Genomic DNA, 13311 nt, shown 5'->3' with positions numbered 1-13311 from the left:
CAGTGCTTGCACCAGTACCAGTACCAGTACCAGCGTCTCTCATTGCCAATTTCAGTTCTGTTCTCAGGCGGCAGCAACAGAAAATTACTGTGGGGCCACCACCACTTGTTGAAGACGATCAAAGGCTCCTATAGAGTGGCTTCTTTAATTGGTGTACACTGTGTGACACGACACACCCCGTCTGTGTGTGTGTCATTCAAAAAGATTTAGAGCATGTACTGTACACGAATGTAGCGTGCGCATGTGGCAGATCCAGACAGTTCGATCTGGAGTGAGAACACGAAAGTTTGAAGAACTTAATAACTGTCTCGAGTCACGCACTTCCGTACTTACACTTAGCATTTTGAGCACGTAAGTGTGTTCACACTGAGAGGTACGACAAAATGTAGTGCAATGTCAGTACTCAGATGCTCCACTCAAAATGGTGAGTGCACAGTGATAGACACTTACCACAAACAATAGTCTCCATCTTGGACTACCAAACCTTTCCAACCTTAAAAAGGAGAGAAGAAGAAGAAGAAATGTGTAAATATTGCAATTTCCGGTAACGACAGTAATGGACATGGAACAGCACCACTCTCCCAAAATCTGCACGCTCAGGAACTAAGTGCAGTGTACACTGTATAATAACTGAAGTGTACTTACTGACAGACATATTCCATTTGATACACAGCATGAAGACTCAGGTCAGCTAATGTAGCCCAGAGTGCAAAGTAAACAAGCAGCATTTAACTTCTAACATCTGCAAATAATAGAGATGAAGACGACAGATCATCTTTATCATCATGCGCTCCTTGACATTCCGTGACATTCAAAACAGGTTTTGCAGTGTTAACACCATTGGTGCGGCCGTCACATTCGCATTGTAGTGTTTGTTAATGAGTGACAATGTGAAGTACTATATACTCTCCTAAAGGTTAGAATGGACCAGGCTGGACCAATATGACACCATGGGATGACGACACCTTTTCCATTGTCCACTTTACACGCGTATTAAAAGTTTATTTTAGGCTTATTATAGGTGTCTTAGCACCTTGCAGCTGTGCATAATGACATTTAGACACACTTTTACTGCATTACATCCAAATATATTATTTTAGACAAAGTAAAATTATTTTACTATATTGTTAACTGTGCATATTTACACTGCATATGCAGTCACTAGCTGCATTGCTTATCACACTCTATTATTCACATGGTAGGATTCTATTGCATTGACTGGCTCCATTTTATTATTTATTGTAGCATAATAATAATAAGTCAGAAGTGGTAAAAAATACTTTTTACACATGGAAAAAGTGACTTTTAAAGAAGATGAGACGCTGCCTGTGCTTTCTCTTCTTTGCACAACTATGACTGGATCAGACCCAGAAGGTCTTCTACTTGTAGGAGGTCCAGGAGGAGGGATGCTGCTGCGTGGGGGCGTGTCCGTAAGGCAGGGGGCGTGTCTGCGCGTCAGGAGGACTTTAAAGTAGCTGACTGTTGTGCATTCATCACATTCCTCACTTGCTCCTCTTCTCCATCTTCTTCATCCGACACGGACTCTTCAGCCTCCTCTTCTCGGCAAGAGGCATCTCATACCGGCACACATCAGCACGGCTGGCCAGTTCGTTCCACGCGGACACGCTTCCTCCGAGGTGTAGAAGTTTCTGGTTCGGAGATGGCCGCCAGCGGGACCATTCTGCCGTCTTTCTCCACTTTCTCCATCCAGAAGGAGAAAAGCTTGGAGGATGTAAGTAACCTTACCTCATGACACGATGATTGCCGTTGTTTTGTTCACGTCACCTCAATCGCCGCTGTGGTCCTGGTCCAGGTCTGGAGGAACATGAGCTGCGGGGCCAGAAAAGACGACGAAGACCTGGACAAGTTCTTAGACTTGGACTTTATCTTGGCCTACAGCGCCATGAGTGCAGACGGGGCTACAACAGATTCCTACCGGACTCAGGACTGCGGGGTGTCCGGGTACCAGCAGCAGCAGGACTACACGTCAATCCCGGACTTGGGTGCCCCCCCTCCTCCGCCGTACAGCAGCCTGATGGCCGAGCTGCTCCGCTCCGATGTGGACGGCAGTAGTTTCGGCTCCAGCATCCAGGGAAGATTTCTGATCAGCTCGTCCCAGCAGGACGTATTCTCTGCAGAGCCCCTTTGCGTCAAGTTGGAGCCCTCCGCGGACTCTTACGGACCTGTACTGGGTCTGGTCCCGCAGAACTGCAGCAAGATGAAGCAGGAGGGCAGTGTGGCGTGCATGAGAGCCTTCGACCACCAGCCTCGCTTGGCCAGCTCCCCCCAGGGCAGCATGACGCCCCCCCTCAGCCCCGACGACCTCATCACCTCTGAGGGACAGCATCCACGCGCGTGCACGCTCACCTTCCCGCAGGGCTTCAACCAGAATCATCACCATCATCATCATCATCCTCAGCAGCATCCAGGAGGCTTCCAGCTTCAGTTCTCTCAGGGGTGCGCGCACACCCAAACCCACCATCACTTTCCCACCATGTTCGCAGAGGACGTGCACGCGCAGCAGCAGCAGCAGACATCCGGTCAGCGCGTGCTGCTCACGCCGCCGTCGTCCCCGCTAGACATGATGGACAGCAAGCCCAGGAGAGGACGGCGCTCCTGGCCCCGGAAACGCACGGCCACGCATACGTGCACGTTCACGGGATGTGGGAAGACGTACACTAAGAGCTCGCACCTCAAGGCGCACCTGAGGACTCACACAGGTAAGAAGCCACGCCCACTCCCATCTCAATCACCTGTGTGTGACGTCACTTACCGCCGTATCCCCACTCTCGCAGGTGAGAAGCCCTACCACTGCACGTGGGAAGGATGCGGATGGAAGTTCGCGCGCTCCGACGAGCTGACGCGTCACTTCCGGAAGCACACCGGACATCGACCCTTCCAGTGTCACCTGTGCGAGCGCGCCTTCTCCAGGTCGGACCACCTAGCCCTGCACATGAAGAGACACATGTGAGGGGAGGGGAGGACATGCTGTTATCCCTTTTGGACACCAGGTGGCCCTCCAGCGTGTTGCCATGATGAATGAATGAATGCAAAAGATGCCAATTCAGCAAGAACGTTAATTCAAGTAGCTGGTTCTACTCCGCTGTTATGTCAGGAACATGACACTACCCTCACTCACCTCTGACTCTACCTTGAAGACATGTCAATGAAGTTTTGAGACAACGTTTTCTTGTAAAACCGCTTCCCATTGGTCGTCCTCCGCCTGACAACCACGACAGTTTGTAAATGCAAACCTTTTATAGAATGTAAATAGATTATTTTATTGTATACAATAAACTAAGACAACGTCATGATGTCTCTTGCTTGTGTATCATTACGACTCCTCACCTATGACCCCATCTGGACTCGTGCTGAAAACGGGTTACTTGGCCAACTGTCGTAATCAACATTCCTAAACAAAAAATCACCTCTCACCTATCAGCCTCTTACTACACAAAATAGCTCGCAGCTGGCTAACTGCTAGCATGCGTATGACGTCACTGTACTTTACTACACTAAATATACAAACAAGGTACCTGGTAGCTCACTGCTAGCATGGTGATGTGATGTGTTTGGGTGACCGTGCGATGGGGACGCTGTCAAAGGTTAAACGTGTGATGAACATTAGGACTTTCAGATGTTTTATACCACATATAAACAGATCCTAGGCAACCCGCAACCCTCGTCCGCCTAGCACTCAGCTGTGTCACTGAAGGCAAAGGTATTCCCCTGTCAGCCATCACTCTGTGAGGACTTGGCATGCATGCCGAGGATCCCCACATGGAGCTTCCAGTCAACAAGGTTCCTGTCAATCACGCTGACCTTTGACATGCCATTGTCCAGGAATGCTGAAACACAAAGCTGATATGACACCCCACAAGTAAACTTGTAAGATTTTTACGTGACTTTTTCAAATTCAATCACTTGTTAGCATCCCTCAGCTAAAAAAAAATCATGGAATACTGTTCATAGGAGGACAACGCCACCTGGTGGCCTGGCAGAACGCTGTCAAGAAATACTGGCAGGCAACAAAAGTATTGGGACACAACCCTTACTGTATCAATTACAGGTTGCACCAGAGTCCTGATTTGTCCCTCAGTCTTGTTCAGCTTTGTGGGAACACTCCAGGAAGACCCTTTTCTGTTCCCAGTGCACAAAGCAAGGTCCATAGGCATGCTTGGGGAGTTTGGTGTAGAAGAAATAGAACAGTTCCAACAATTAGTGATCTCTGGCCTAGCACAAGTTATACACACACTCCCTTCACTGGGTCCCACTGAGTTACTATTTGGCAGCCTACGGCTGCGGTAATATTTATACCATAGATACAGTATAAGAAGTACTGTATATACTGTACACATGAACAGCTTATTAAGATGCTCAAAGATGGAGTGGCTTGGAAAGGTGAAGACACAATCCACTTTAATTAAAATCCAACTTTATGGTTGCAATTGTATATTTAGAATGTAATTAAAAAGATGAGCCACAGGTCGTACTTTGGACACTCCTGGTCTACATGAAGGTCATAAAGGTCAAAAGGTTTTTTTCTGTCATTGCTGCTGCTAAAATGTACCGAAGCTGCAAAATTATTTATGACTGCAGTACAGTAGTACCTCGCATAACGTAAACCTCCTTTTACGTAAAGTCCACTGAACGTAAAGAATTTATGTAAAGTTTTTGCATCGTATTACGGAAGAAATTCCATATAACATAAAGCATCAAGTCGGTGCAATTTCAGACTAACAGAGTACACTTGGTGACGCCTTCTGACGCTTCACGCTCTAATTGACTGATTATCGGGGCACCGCCTATGCTCTCATCTCATTGGCTGATTATCGGGGCACCGCCTACGCTCTCATCTCATTGGCTGATTTATACAGCACGTACATGAGTTTGTGTGAGACACAGGTTTCTCCCTTCCTCTTCGTAGTCGCCGTTAAACTAACTTAAACAATTAAGTTAAGTTACAAATTAAAATTTTGCACACAGCATTATCGTGTAGTGCGTGTGCGTTTGTCTGTGAGACCAGCTGACTCTTAGACTCCTTGAGTCGCGTTTCGACTCAGGCTAGTCCTCCTCCTCCTTCTCTCCACTTGCGTGCTCCTGATCAAGACATCTCGTGAACGGTAAGATTGTTTTTCAGTTTTATTCATTTACAGTAATCTTATTTATTACCTTATTTTATACTGGAATGTTGCTCTACTATGTTTATGCTAAAGTTTTCTTATATTTTCCCCACCATATTTGGTGGACTTTGATTATTTTGAAGGGCCAAAGGGGTGAGTTTGGGAAGATCTTGGAACGGATTAGGCTATTTACATCTACACTAGGTCCCCAACTTACGAACATCCGACTTGCAAACATTCGCGGATACGAACACAAGCCTACTGGTCTATATTTTATTTTATTTTGCCTTCTTGTCGCTCCATCAGTATTTATACTGCTACATGCTTGACCAGTAGAGGGCACTGTGACACTGCTAATGGGACCAACAGATGCTAGGGAGAGAAAGCTTAATGGAAAGCTAAATTGTAGCCGTATGATACAACCCGGAAAGTGCATGTGATTAAAGTTTATGAAGAGTTAATAGGCCTGCTTAATTGTACACCACCCGCAGAACACTACCTCTTTTAGAAGAGTCTAACGACGACAACAATTTTTACTTTTTTCAATAACTCCTCCTCCTCCACCACAACAACGTATGCTCGACCACTCCTCTTCAAAGGTAAATAACATTTATCATTACGTATTATTATATAATTTTTATTATTATTGTTTTTTCATTAATTATCCTTGTTTAATATTAATACTGCATCCAAACTCATATTTACATACATACGCATATATGTATACACGTACATGTAGTACCTATATAATTGGTAATATTACCTTTCCCCCGACTTAAGAACAATTCGACTTAATAACGGTCGTCTGGAACCAATTGTGTTCGTAAGTTGGGGACCTAGTGTATTTTACGCTTCGTATAACATAAAAACCCTATAACATAAAGGTTCTCAGAACGAATTATTTACATTGTAGGGGCGTCTACTGTATTTGATATTTTTACAATATTTTTAAAAATAGAAAAAGACTTTTAAAAAAATCATATGCTTTTTATTAGGATATTATATTTTGTTGTGGATCCCAGCACATTCACAATTACAATTCAGCATTCCGGCTCCACAACTTTCTTTTTTGTCCCAAAAAAAAAAAAAGTGTCTACGCATGTCAAACTTATACATAACTTCTCATCTACACCGTGACTCCCATTCCATCTGCTCATTGATGATCTGACATTATCATTCATTAGTGGGGAGTACCCATACATTTTATACTTTAAAATGCGTTTAATAATTGTGCAAGGCATACTCAAGAGAGAAGTGTAGGGTTCTGGACCAGAATTGGAAAATGTCAACGTCAAGCTAGCAAGAGGGTTTGGAGGGGGAGGGGGAGCGTCTCAATTACTTGTGGATTTTCGCCATTTGCTGGTGGTCCCTGAAGACAACCCCTGCAAAAAGTGGTAGTCTACTGTATGCTAGTCAGGAGGGGATCTATTTCACTGTTTTAATGTTGAAAAGAAAGTCCTGGCACTGCCACTGAAGAAAAGGAGACACATTCGGTAGAAGTCAGTTTTCTTTCAATATAAGTAAACAGAAGACGCAGACCTCCACTTTGCTGCCGTTAGTGTAACATTTTACAGAAGAGACATGGAGCTATACACACCATTATGCATCTCCATAAAAAAAAACAGCTGGGATTAAGGAGGGGGGGAGGAGGAACAAGAAGGGTTAACGGCTTGTGAGCATTCTTAGAAACATAGTCACAACTTAACTCCAAACTTCTAATTCTCATTAATACTTACAAAAGCATCTGTCAGTCATTTCCCCCAAATGGATCAGAAGCATTACGGAGAGGCTGCAAGTGCATAAAACATCCAACATCCAACACAAGAAAAAAATATAACATCTATTGCACAAATGAGACAAGTACAGTATGAATGACGGTACCGGAAGAGCAGTACACGCTGCACAGCTGAGGTCAAGAGTTCACAGTAGGGCTTGATGGAACAGATGAGGTTAGACACAAACATCTAAAATGTACTCAAGTGCTCCACTGCAGCTGACAGCAGTACGACTTGTGGGGCCTTTTCTGATTATGCTAGCACTTTTCCACCACAAATGGACAAGTAGCAATAGTGGCAATGTACTATAGCAGCTAGCTGCCAATTAGCAACATGTTATGCCACATTCCTAACTCAAGGCGTACAAGGTCCTATTTCGGGATCGTTGGCAAATAATGCTGGCAACGTCAAGCCACTCGTTTACAAGAAGCCGTCAAATTTAACACACTCAACAAAATGATTGGTCATGCCAAGTTCGTCATCACCCAAAAAACGGCGCAGACCTTTCTTGTTTAAACGTGGCAGCATCACAACAAAAACCTGACCAATTTTCACATTAAAAGGAGTTCCATGCAAGCATTTAGGTCACACAATTTTCAAGCTAGTGGAATAAGAAGTCATTTGTTTGTTGTACAGCACAGTCATCTTTTCGTACGGCCCTGAATGGATACTTCATCACTTACGTTCAGCACGCAGCAACAGTTTGGAGACACTTTCCCATGCTATTAAATGAGAAAATTGTCTCCAAACTTTGTCAGACACTTTCCCATGCTATTAAATGAGAAACTGTCTCCAAACATTTGACTTGTACCATATGACTAACTATCCACAGACAGTCATCAAATTCGTAGCTTGTTTTGAAAGCTTTTTGTGGTTTGTTCAACACTCAGCGCAGTTTAAGGTGGCCAGGAAGTATACTACAAGAGACTAAATGAAATCATTAAATTTGATCATTGGTTCTGAAGTCATGTTTCTGCGTGATAAAAACATATGTATGTATTCTAGCATCCATCCAGTACTGTATCATTACTGTAGCACATAACAGTGGCTTTGATTGACAACCCAAAACAGCATCAGCAACCCAGAGAAGAAAAACGTAAACATGTTTAAACTAGTTCCTGTCATGATGAATAAATACAGTGGTGTTAAAGTGTTTGGCCCCCTTCCTGATTTTTTTTTTTCCAAGTTTGTCACACTTAAATGTTTCCAACAACAGAACTGAAGACAAAATGCAGTTTTTAAAGAAAACCTTTTATTAAGGGAGTAAAAAAATCCAAACCTACATGGCCCTGTGTGGAAAAAATGATTGCCCCCCCCGTTGAAACATAACAGATTAATCGAGATCTACCTATCAGTCTAGAACAGGTTATGAAGCCATTTCTACAGCTTTGGGACTCCAGAAACCACAGTGAGCGCCATTATCCACAAATGGCAAAAACAAGGACCAGTAGTGAACCTTCCCAGGAGTGGTCATGAAAGACCCCACAACAACATCCAAAGAACTGCAGATGTCACTTGCCTCAGTTAAGGTCAGTGTTCATGAGTCCACCGTAAGAAAGACACTGAGCAAAAAAGGCCTGCATGGCAGAGTTCCAAGACAAAAACCACTGCTGAACAAAAAGAACATTAGGCTCATCTCAATTTTGCCAGAAAACATTTTGATGATCCCCATGACCTTTGGGAAAATACTGTGGTTCAAAGAGACAAAAGCTGAACATTTTGGAAGGTGTGTGTCCGTTTACATCTGCCGTAAAAGTAATGCCGCATCTCAGAAAAAGACCATCATACCAACAGTAAAATATGTTGGTGGTAGTGTGACGGTCTGCAGGTGTTTTGCTGTTTCAGGAGCTGGAAGATCAATCTGCTGTCTACCAAAAAATCTTGAAAACTCTCCAAGGTGGCTGAATTACAACAATTCTGCAAAGACAAGTGGGCCAACATTCTTCCACTGCGCTGTAAGAGACTCATTGCAAGTTATTGGCAAACGCTTGATTGCAGTTGTTGCTGCTAAGGGTGGCTCAACCAATTATTAGGTTTAGGGGGCAAACACTTTCAGACAGAGCCATGTAGGTTTGGATTTTTTTCTCTTAATAAAAAGTTCCATTTAAAAGCTGCATTGTGTTCAATTTTGTTGTCATTGCCAAATATTTAAATGTTTGATGACATCAAACAAGTGTGACAAACAGAAAAAAGAAATCAGGAAGGGGCAAACACTTCCACACCACTGTACATTTGTGAGGTGAGACGTTGATGTCATCTCTACACAGATGAGCGTGTTCAATTTGCAGCTCTTCAAACAAGATGGGTGGTCAACAAATGATGAAATGCGAGAAATGTTTCACATCTTTCCAGTTGCCTGTCAGTATGCTCCCATTGTCAGTCAACTTCAGTGTGCACTTTTAACATTAAAACATGTTGGAAGTCACAAGCCGCTCGCTAAAACAAAAAGCGCTAAACATTTGTTTAAAAAAAGTTGAAATTCCCTCATCACGTCCATGTACAATCTCACTCAAAAATTCAAAAAAGGTGTGCAATTTGTTGTGTGGCTGCCGAGAACATGTTTGCAGGAATAACATGTCTAGGTCTAGTCTCTCACACATTTGCACACACGCACTAATACTGTTTAGCTAGCCAGACAAACGATCTTGTCTTATTGGGAAACCATTGAGAAGGGTCCAAATATCTCATCAGGTTTAAAATGAAGGGAAGGCCATATGCAACTAGATAAAGAGCATGCAAACATTGCCAATTTTCTGTCCTTGGTTAGAAATAAAAGCTAAAAAAGCAGTATAATTTGTCAAATCCAGCAAGCGCAAACGTTGCGTCACTTCAGTAAGGCTTAAACCTAGTCCAGAATGAAATGTGACATGAGGGGGACTGGACCTTTCTGAAGGACTTCAGTAAGCACATAGACGCTAACAGGAGTGACCATCAGAAGGACAATAACCATAGCATTGTCCAAGTTAGCTATGTGAATGTTGTCTATCTTAGCAGGGTACAGTGGAGCGTTTGACTTGTTATCACAGTGAATTACTGATGAGCTTTCCATGACAAACAGACATGGACTTGAGGTTCTAAATGATGAGGAGCATCTAGTCCTGTCTACATGAAGTCAGTCTGGAGCGTTTATTAGCACCAGAACCACTCAATCCAACATGTTATCTGTGTCTCTAAAGAAATACCTTGAAAGAACTTCTTTAACTCTTTTAAAGTCACTGAGCGGCTACGTGCTAGCACGCTAATGCCAGGCTGAGCTCACACGCCTTCAAGGTTGGCTTGGTCCAGTGAACGCTTCACTGGCTTCTTCTCTTCATCCCAGAGTTTACACTGATGACCTGGTCTTGATTTGTGTTTTTATCTTCTCCATTCATTGTGTGTGTGTGTGTGTGTGTGTGTGTGTGTGAACGCCCATGAACACAAAGTCTGTCTTCTGGTGTCAATATTCAGTCATGATGTCTGCCCAGCGGGGTACAGTTCCAGTCACGCATTGGACATCTCGGCCTTGCTGAGAGCGATGGCGAGCTCCAGGTCCTCTTGCTCCTGCTGCCTCAGACGCTTCAGACGCTCCCGCTCTGCCCGCTCACTCTCTCGCTTGGCCCACTCCAGCTGCTGAGCCTCGTTGCCGAACTAGGACACACAGTGACGTGTAAGGTGTGTGTGTGCGTAAAATGCTGACGAGTGGTCCAATCTAATTTAAACTTACCTTTACTTTGTCAGGCCCTGTCATGGAGGTGAATATCAGAACAGACATGTTAGCAAACCACATGACATACTTGATCATTTCTGTTAGGGCGTATTCACACTAGACCATTCGTACCATGCTGGACTGCACTCACCCTGAGCATTCAAGCCACGGCCCCATTTGCATGTTCTAGTCTTATTTCGAGTCATTCTGGTTATTTCACAGTGAAGGTTGCTGGCTGTCATTTATTACCTGCGAGAGGACCGATCGCATCAATTAAATGACACTTCTATCCAGCCGTTTTACTGCAATTTCCCTGACTTTGTAGATTACTTTCAGTCTTATTTTGAGTCAGTCATTCTGGTTATCTCACTGTGAAAGGTGTGGCCAGTCATTAATTACATGCGAGAGGAGCGATCGCATCAATGAAATGACACATCTATTCTGCCGTTTTACTGAAGTGGAATAAGAAGTCATTTGTTTGTTGTACAGCACAGTCATCTTTTCGTACGGCCCTGAATGGATACTTCCCCGACTTTGTAGATTATTTCCAGTCTTATTTCAAGTCATTCTGGTCATGTCACTGTGAAAGGTGTAGACTGTCATTAATTACCTGCGAGACGAGCAATAGCATTAATAAAATGGCACGTCTATTTTGTCGTTTTACTGCAATTTCCCTGACTTTGTAGATTATTTCCAGTCTTATTTCGAGTCATTCTGGTTATTTCACTGTCAAAGGTGTGGGCTTTCATTACTTGTGAGAGAAGCAATCACATTAATTGACATCTCATCTGCTGTTTTGATGCAATTTCCCTGACTTTGTGGATCACTTTCAGTAGTATTTTGGGTGATTCTGATTATGTCACAGTGAAAGGTGCCAGCTATCAGTAATTACATGTGAGAGTAGCAAGCCCATTGATTAAATGACACGTCTATTCTCCCATCTTTCTGCAATTTCCCTGACTTGGTAGATTATTTCCAGTTTTATTTCGAGTCATTCTGGTTATTTCACTGTGAAAAGTGCTGGCCGTCAGTTACTTGCAATAGGAGCGATCGCATTAACTAATGACACGGCTTATTTCAAGTCATTGTGGTTCTTCACTTGAAAGGTGTGGGCTGTGTGGGCTGTCATTGCTTGAGAGAGGAGCAATCATATTGACACAACTATTCTACTGTTTTGCTGCAAATTCCCTGACTTTGTGGATTGCTTCGAGTCATTCTGGTTATTTCACTGCAAAAAGTGCTGGCTGTCATACTTGCAATAGGAGTGATTGCATTAACTCAATGACAGATCTATTCTGCAGTTTTATGGCAATTTCGCTGACTTTGTGGATTATTTTCTTACTTCCTTATTTCCAGTCGTGCTGATTACTTCTACTGTGGAAGGTGCCGGCTGGCATTTATTACTTGCAAGAGGAGTGATTGTGTCAATTAACTGACAAGTCAACTCAGCCATTTACTGCAATTTCTCTGAGGATTATTTGTAGTCTTATTTTGAGTCTCTGCGATTATTTCTTCTGTGGAAGGAGCACACGGTGAGTGAGCGTGCTGTAGTTTTGACTTTTGGGTCATCTTCAGTCTTTGTAGTTTATTTCTAGTATGAATTGTGTCGGCTATCATTGATACCCTGTGAGGAGCGATTGCATTAGTCAGTTCGCTCACACTAGCCAAATGTGTCGGAGTTTAAGTGTGAAGTGGGCCGATAGGCCTAGTGTGAGTACACCTAAAGAGCCTTTACTTGATGCTGAGGATGGAGCGAAAGGGTCTTTGCCACTGAAAGGGTCTCCCAAGCCTTTTTTACTTTGGAAGGGGTCCACAGCATCCCTGCCAAACGGCTGAAAGGGGTCACATTGTTTGGAAGGGTCCGCTGACATGCTCACTGGTGTATTCTTACCTGTAGACAGAACAAAGTCACAGTTAATTAGGATATTTACTGTCTATCACCCTCACCTGCGTTTAAACAGCTAAAGACATGACACCTGGTCGTGACATCTCCAAGTGCACATTGCAAGAATGTATGAATTTAGTTACTCAAATTGATTGTTTATTAACGCTCCTTTCTGTTCCACGCCAGTCTCACTGCTTTCACTCCACATGCAGCCTAAACAACTCTAAGGACTCTTGAAGTTTATTCAACCCCCCTCCACAATAAAGGTCCGTAGAACAACATCTGGCAGCTTGAAAACAGCGGAAGACAAACAATGAAAACCCCAAAACCAGCACAACCAGTCTCAACGGTTTCCTGGTTGAAGAGCTGGTTTGGTTTGCGGTCACATAAGCACTCTGATGTTGATGCTGATGACAAAAGGTTATTCTCTCCATTAGCCTTACATTCCTTGGCAAACTTGAAATGCATTTTTAGAGAGCTGAATAACTGCATGAACAGAGGTAGGACAAAACACTGATGTGATCAAATCTGTTTAATAAGCAGGTAATGACAATCTGAGACATTAAATGCAATGTTTTGAGCTGGTGATTGATAAAGGTACATTTTCACTAATTGATGCATGTAGGACAAACGGGGTACACCCTGGACTGGTCGCCAGTCAATTGCAGGGCGCATATAGACAAAACCCACATACGCACGGGGAGAACCTGCAAACTCCACACAGAGATGCCCAATGGAGATTGTGCCGCCATCCTTCACGTATGCCAATGTTATTGTTGACAAAGCATCTAGACTATTGTGAGTCTCTGAGTCCCCCTTTCTTCAAACTCCATACATCATCAA

The 13311-nt window shown here is 43.5% G+C and overlaps 2 protein-coding genes across 10 annotated transcripts in view; one reads left to right on the top strand and one right to left on the bottom strand.

Annotated features, from left to right (window-relative positions):
• The first annotated feature begins 1498 nt into the window (after window positions 1-1498).
• Window positions 1499-3305, top strand: LOC129188832 (Krueppel-like factor 2). Its single transcript, XM_054789869.1, has 3 exons — window positions 1499-1732; window positions 1814-2720; window positions 2796-3305. Exons 1-3 carry the CDS (start codon window positions 1661-1663, stop codon window positions 2969-2971), a joined length of 1155 nt encoding a protein of 384 aa, XP_054645844.1. The 5' UTR covers window positions 1499-1660; the 3' UTR covers window positions 2972-3305.
• Window positions 3306-6139: 2834 nt separating this feature from the next.
• The window catches only part of eps15l1a (epidermal growth factor receptor pathway substrate 15-like 1a), a 31669-nt gene continuing 24497 nt past the window's right edge, over window positions 6140-13311 (bottom strand). For all 9 annotated transcript variants that reach the window (XM_054789529.1, XM_054789533.1, XM_054789532.1 and 6 more), the window contains 3 exons: window positions 12319-12474; window positions 10602-10618; window positions 6140-10525 (listed from right to left, as the gene is read on the bottom strand). In XM_054789529.1, coding sequence (XP_054645504.1) covers window positions 10379-10525; window positions 10602-10618; window positions 12319-12474 — 320 coding nt within the window. In that variant the 3' untranslated portion in view covers window positions 6140-10378. The remainder of the gene's footprint in view (window positions 10526-10601; window positions 10619-12318; window positions 12475-13311) is intronic.

Source organism: Dunckerocampus dactyliophorus, chromosome 10 (assembly GCF_027744805.1).
Source record: "Dunckerocampus dactyliophorus isolate RoL2022-P2 chromosome 10, RoL_Ddac_1.1, whole genome shotgun sequence".
Taxonomy (NCBI): domain Eukaryota; kingdom Metazoa; phylum Chordata; class Actinopteri; order Syngnathiformes; family Syngnathidae; genus Dunckerocampus; species Dunckerocampus dactyliophorus.
This window is presented reverse-complemented; position numbering and strand designations above follow the sequence as displayed.

What these genes read in the sequence shown, in the direction of transcription:
- LOC129188832 (XM_054789869.1), top strand. Translation starts at nt 1,661, where the DNA reads ATGGCCGCCAGCGGGACCATTCTGCCGTCTTTCTCCACTTTCTCCATC. An exon ending in AGGAGAAAAGCTTGGAGGAT is followed by an intron (nt 1,733 to 1,813) that starts GTAAGTAACCTT and finishes GTCCTGGTCCAG; the next exon opens with GTCTGGAGGAACATGAGCTG. An exon ending in GCACCTGAGGACTCACACAG is followed by an intron (nt 2,721 to 2,795) that starts GTAAGAAGCCAC and finishes CCACTCTCGCAG; the next exon opens with GTGAGAAGCCCTACCACTGC.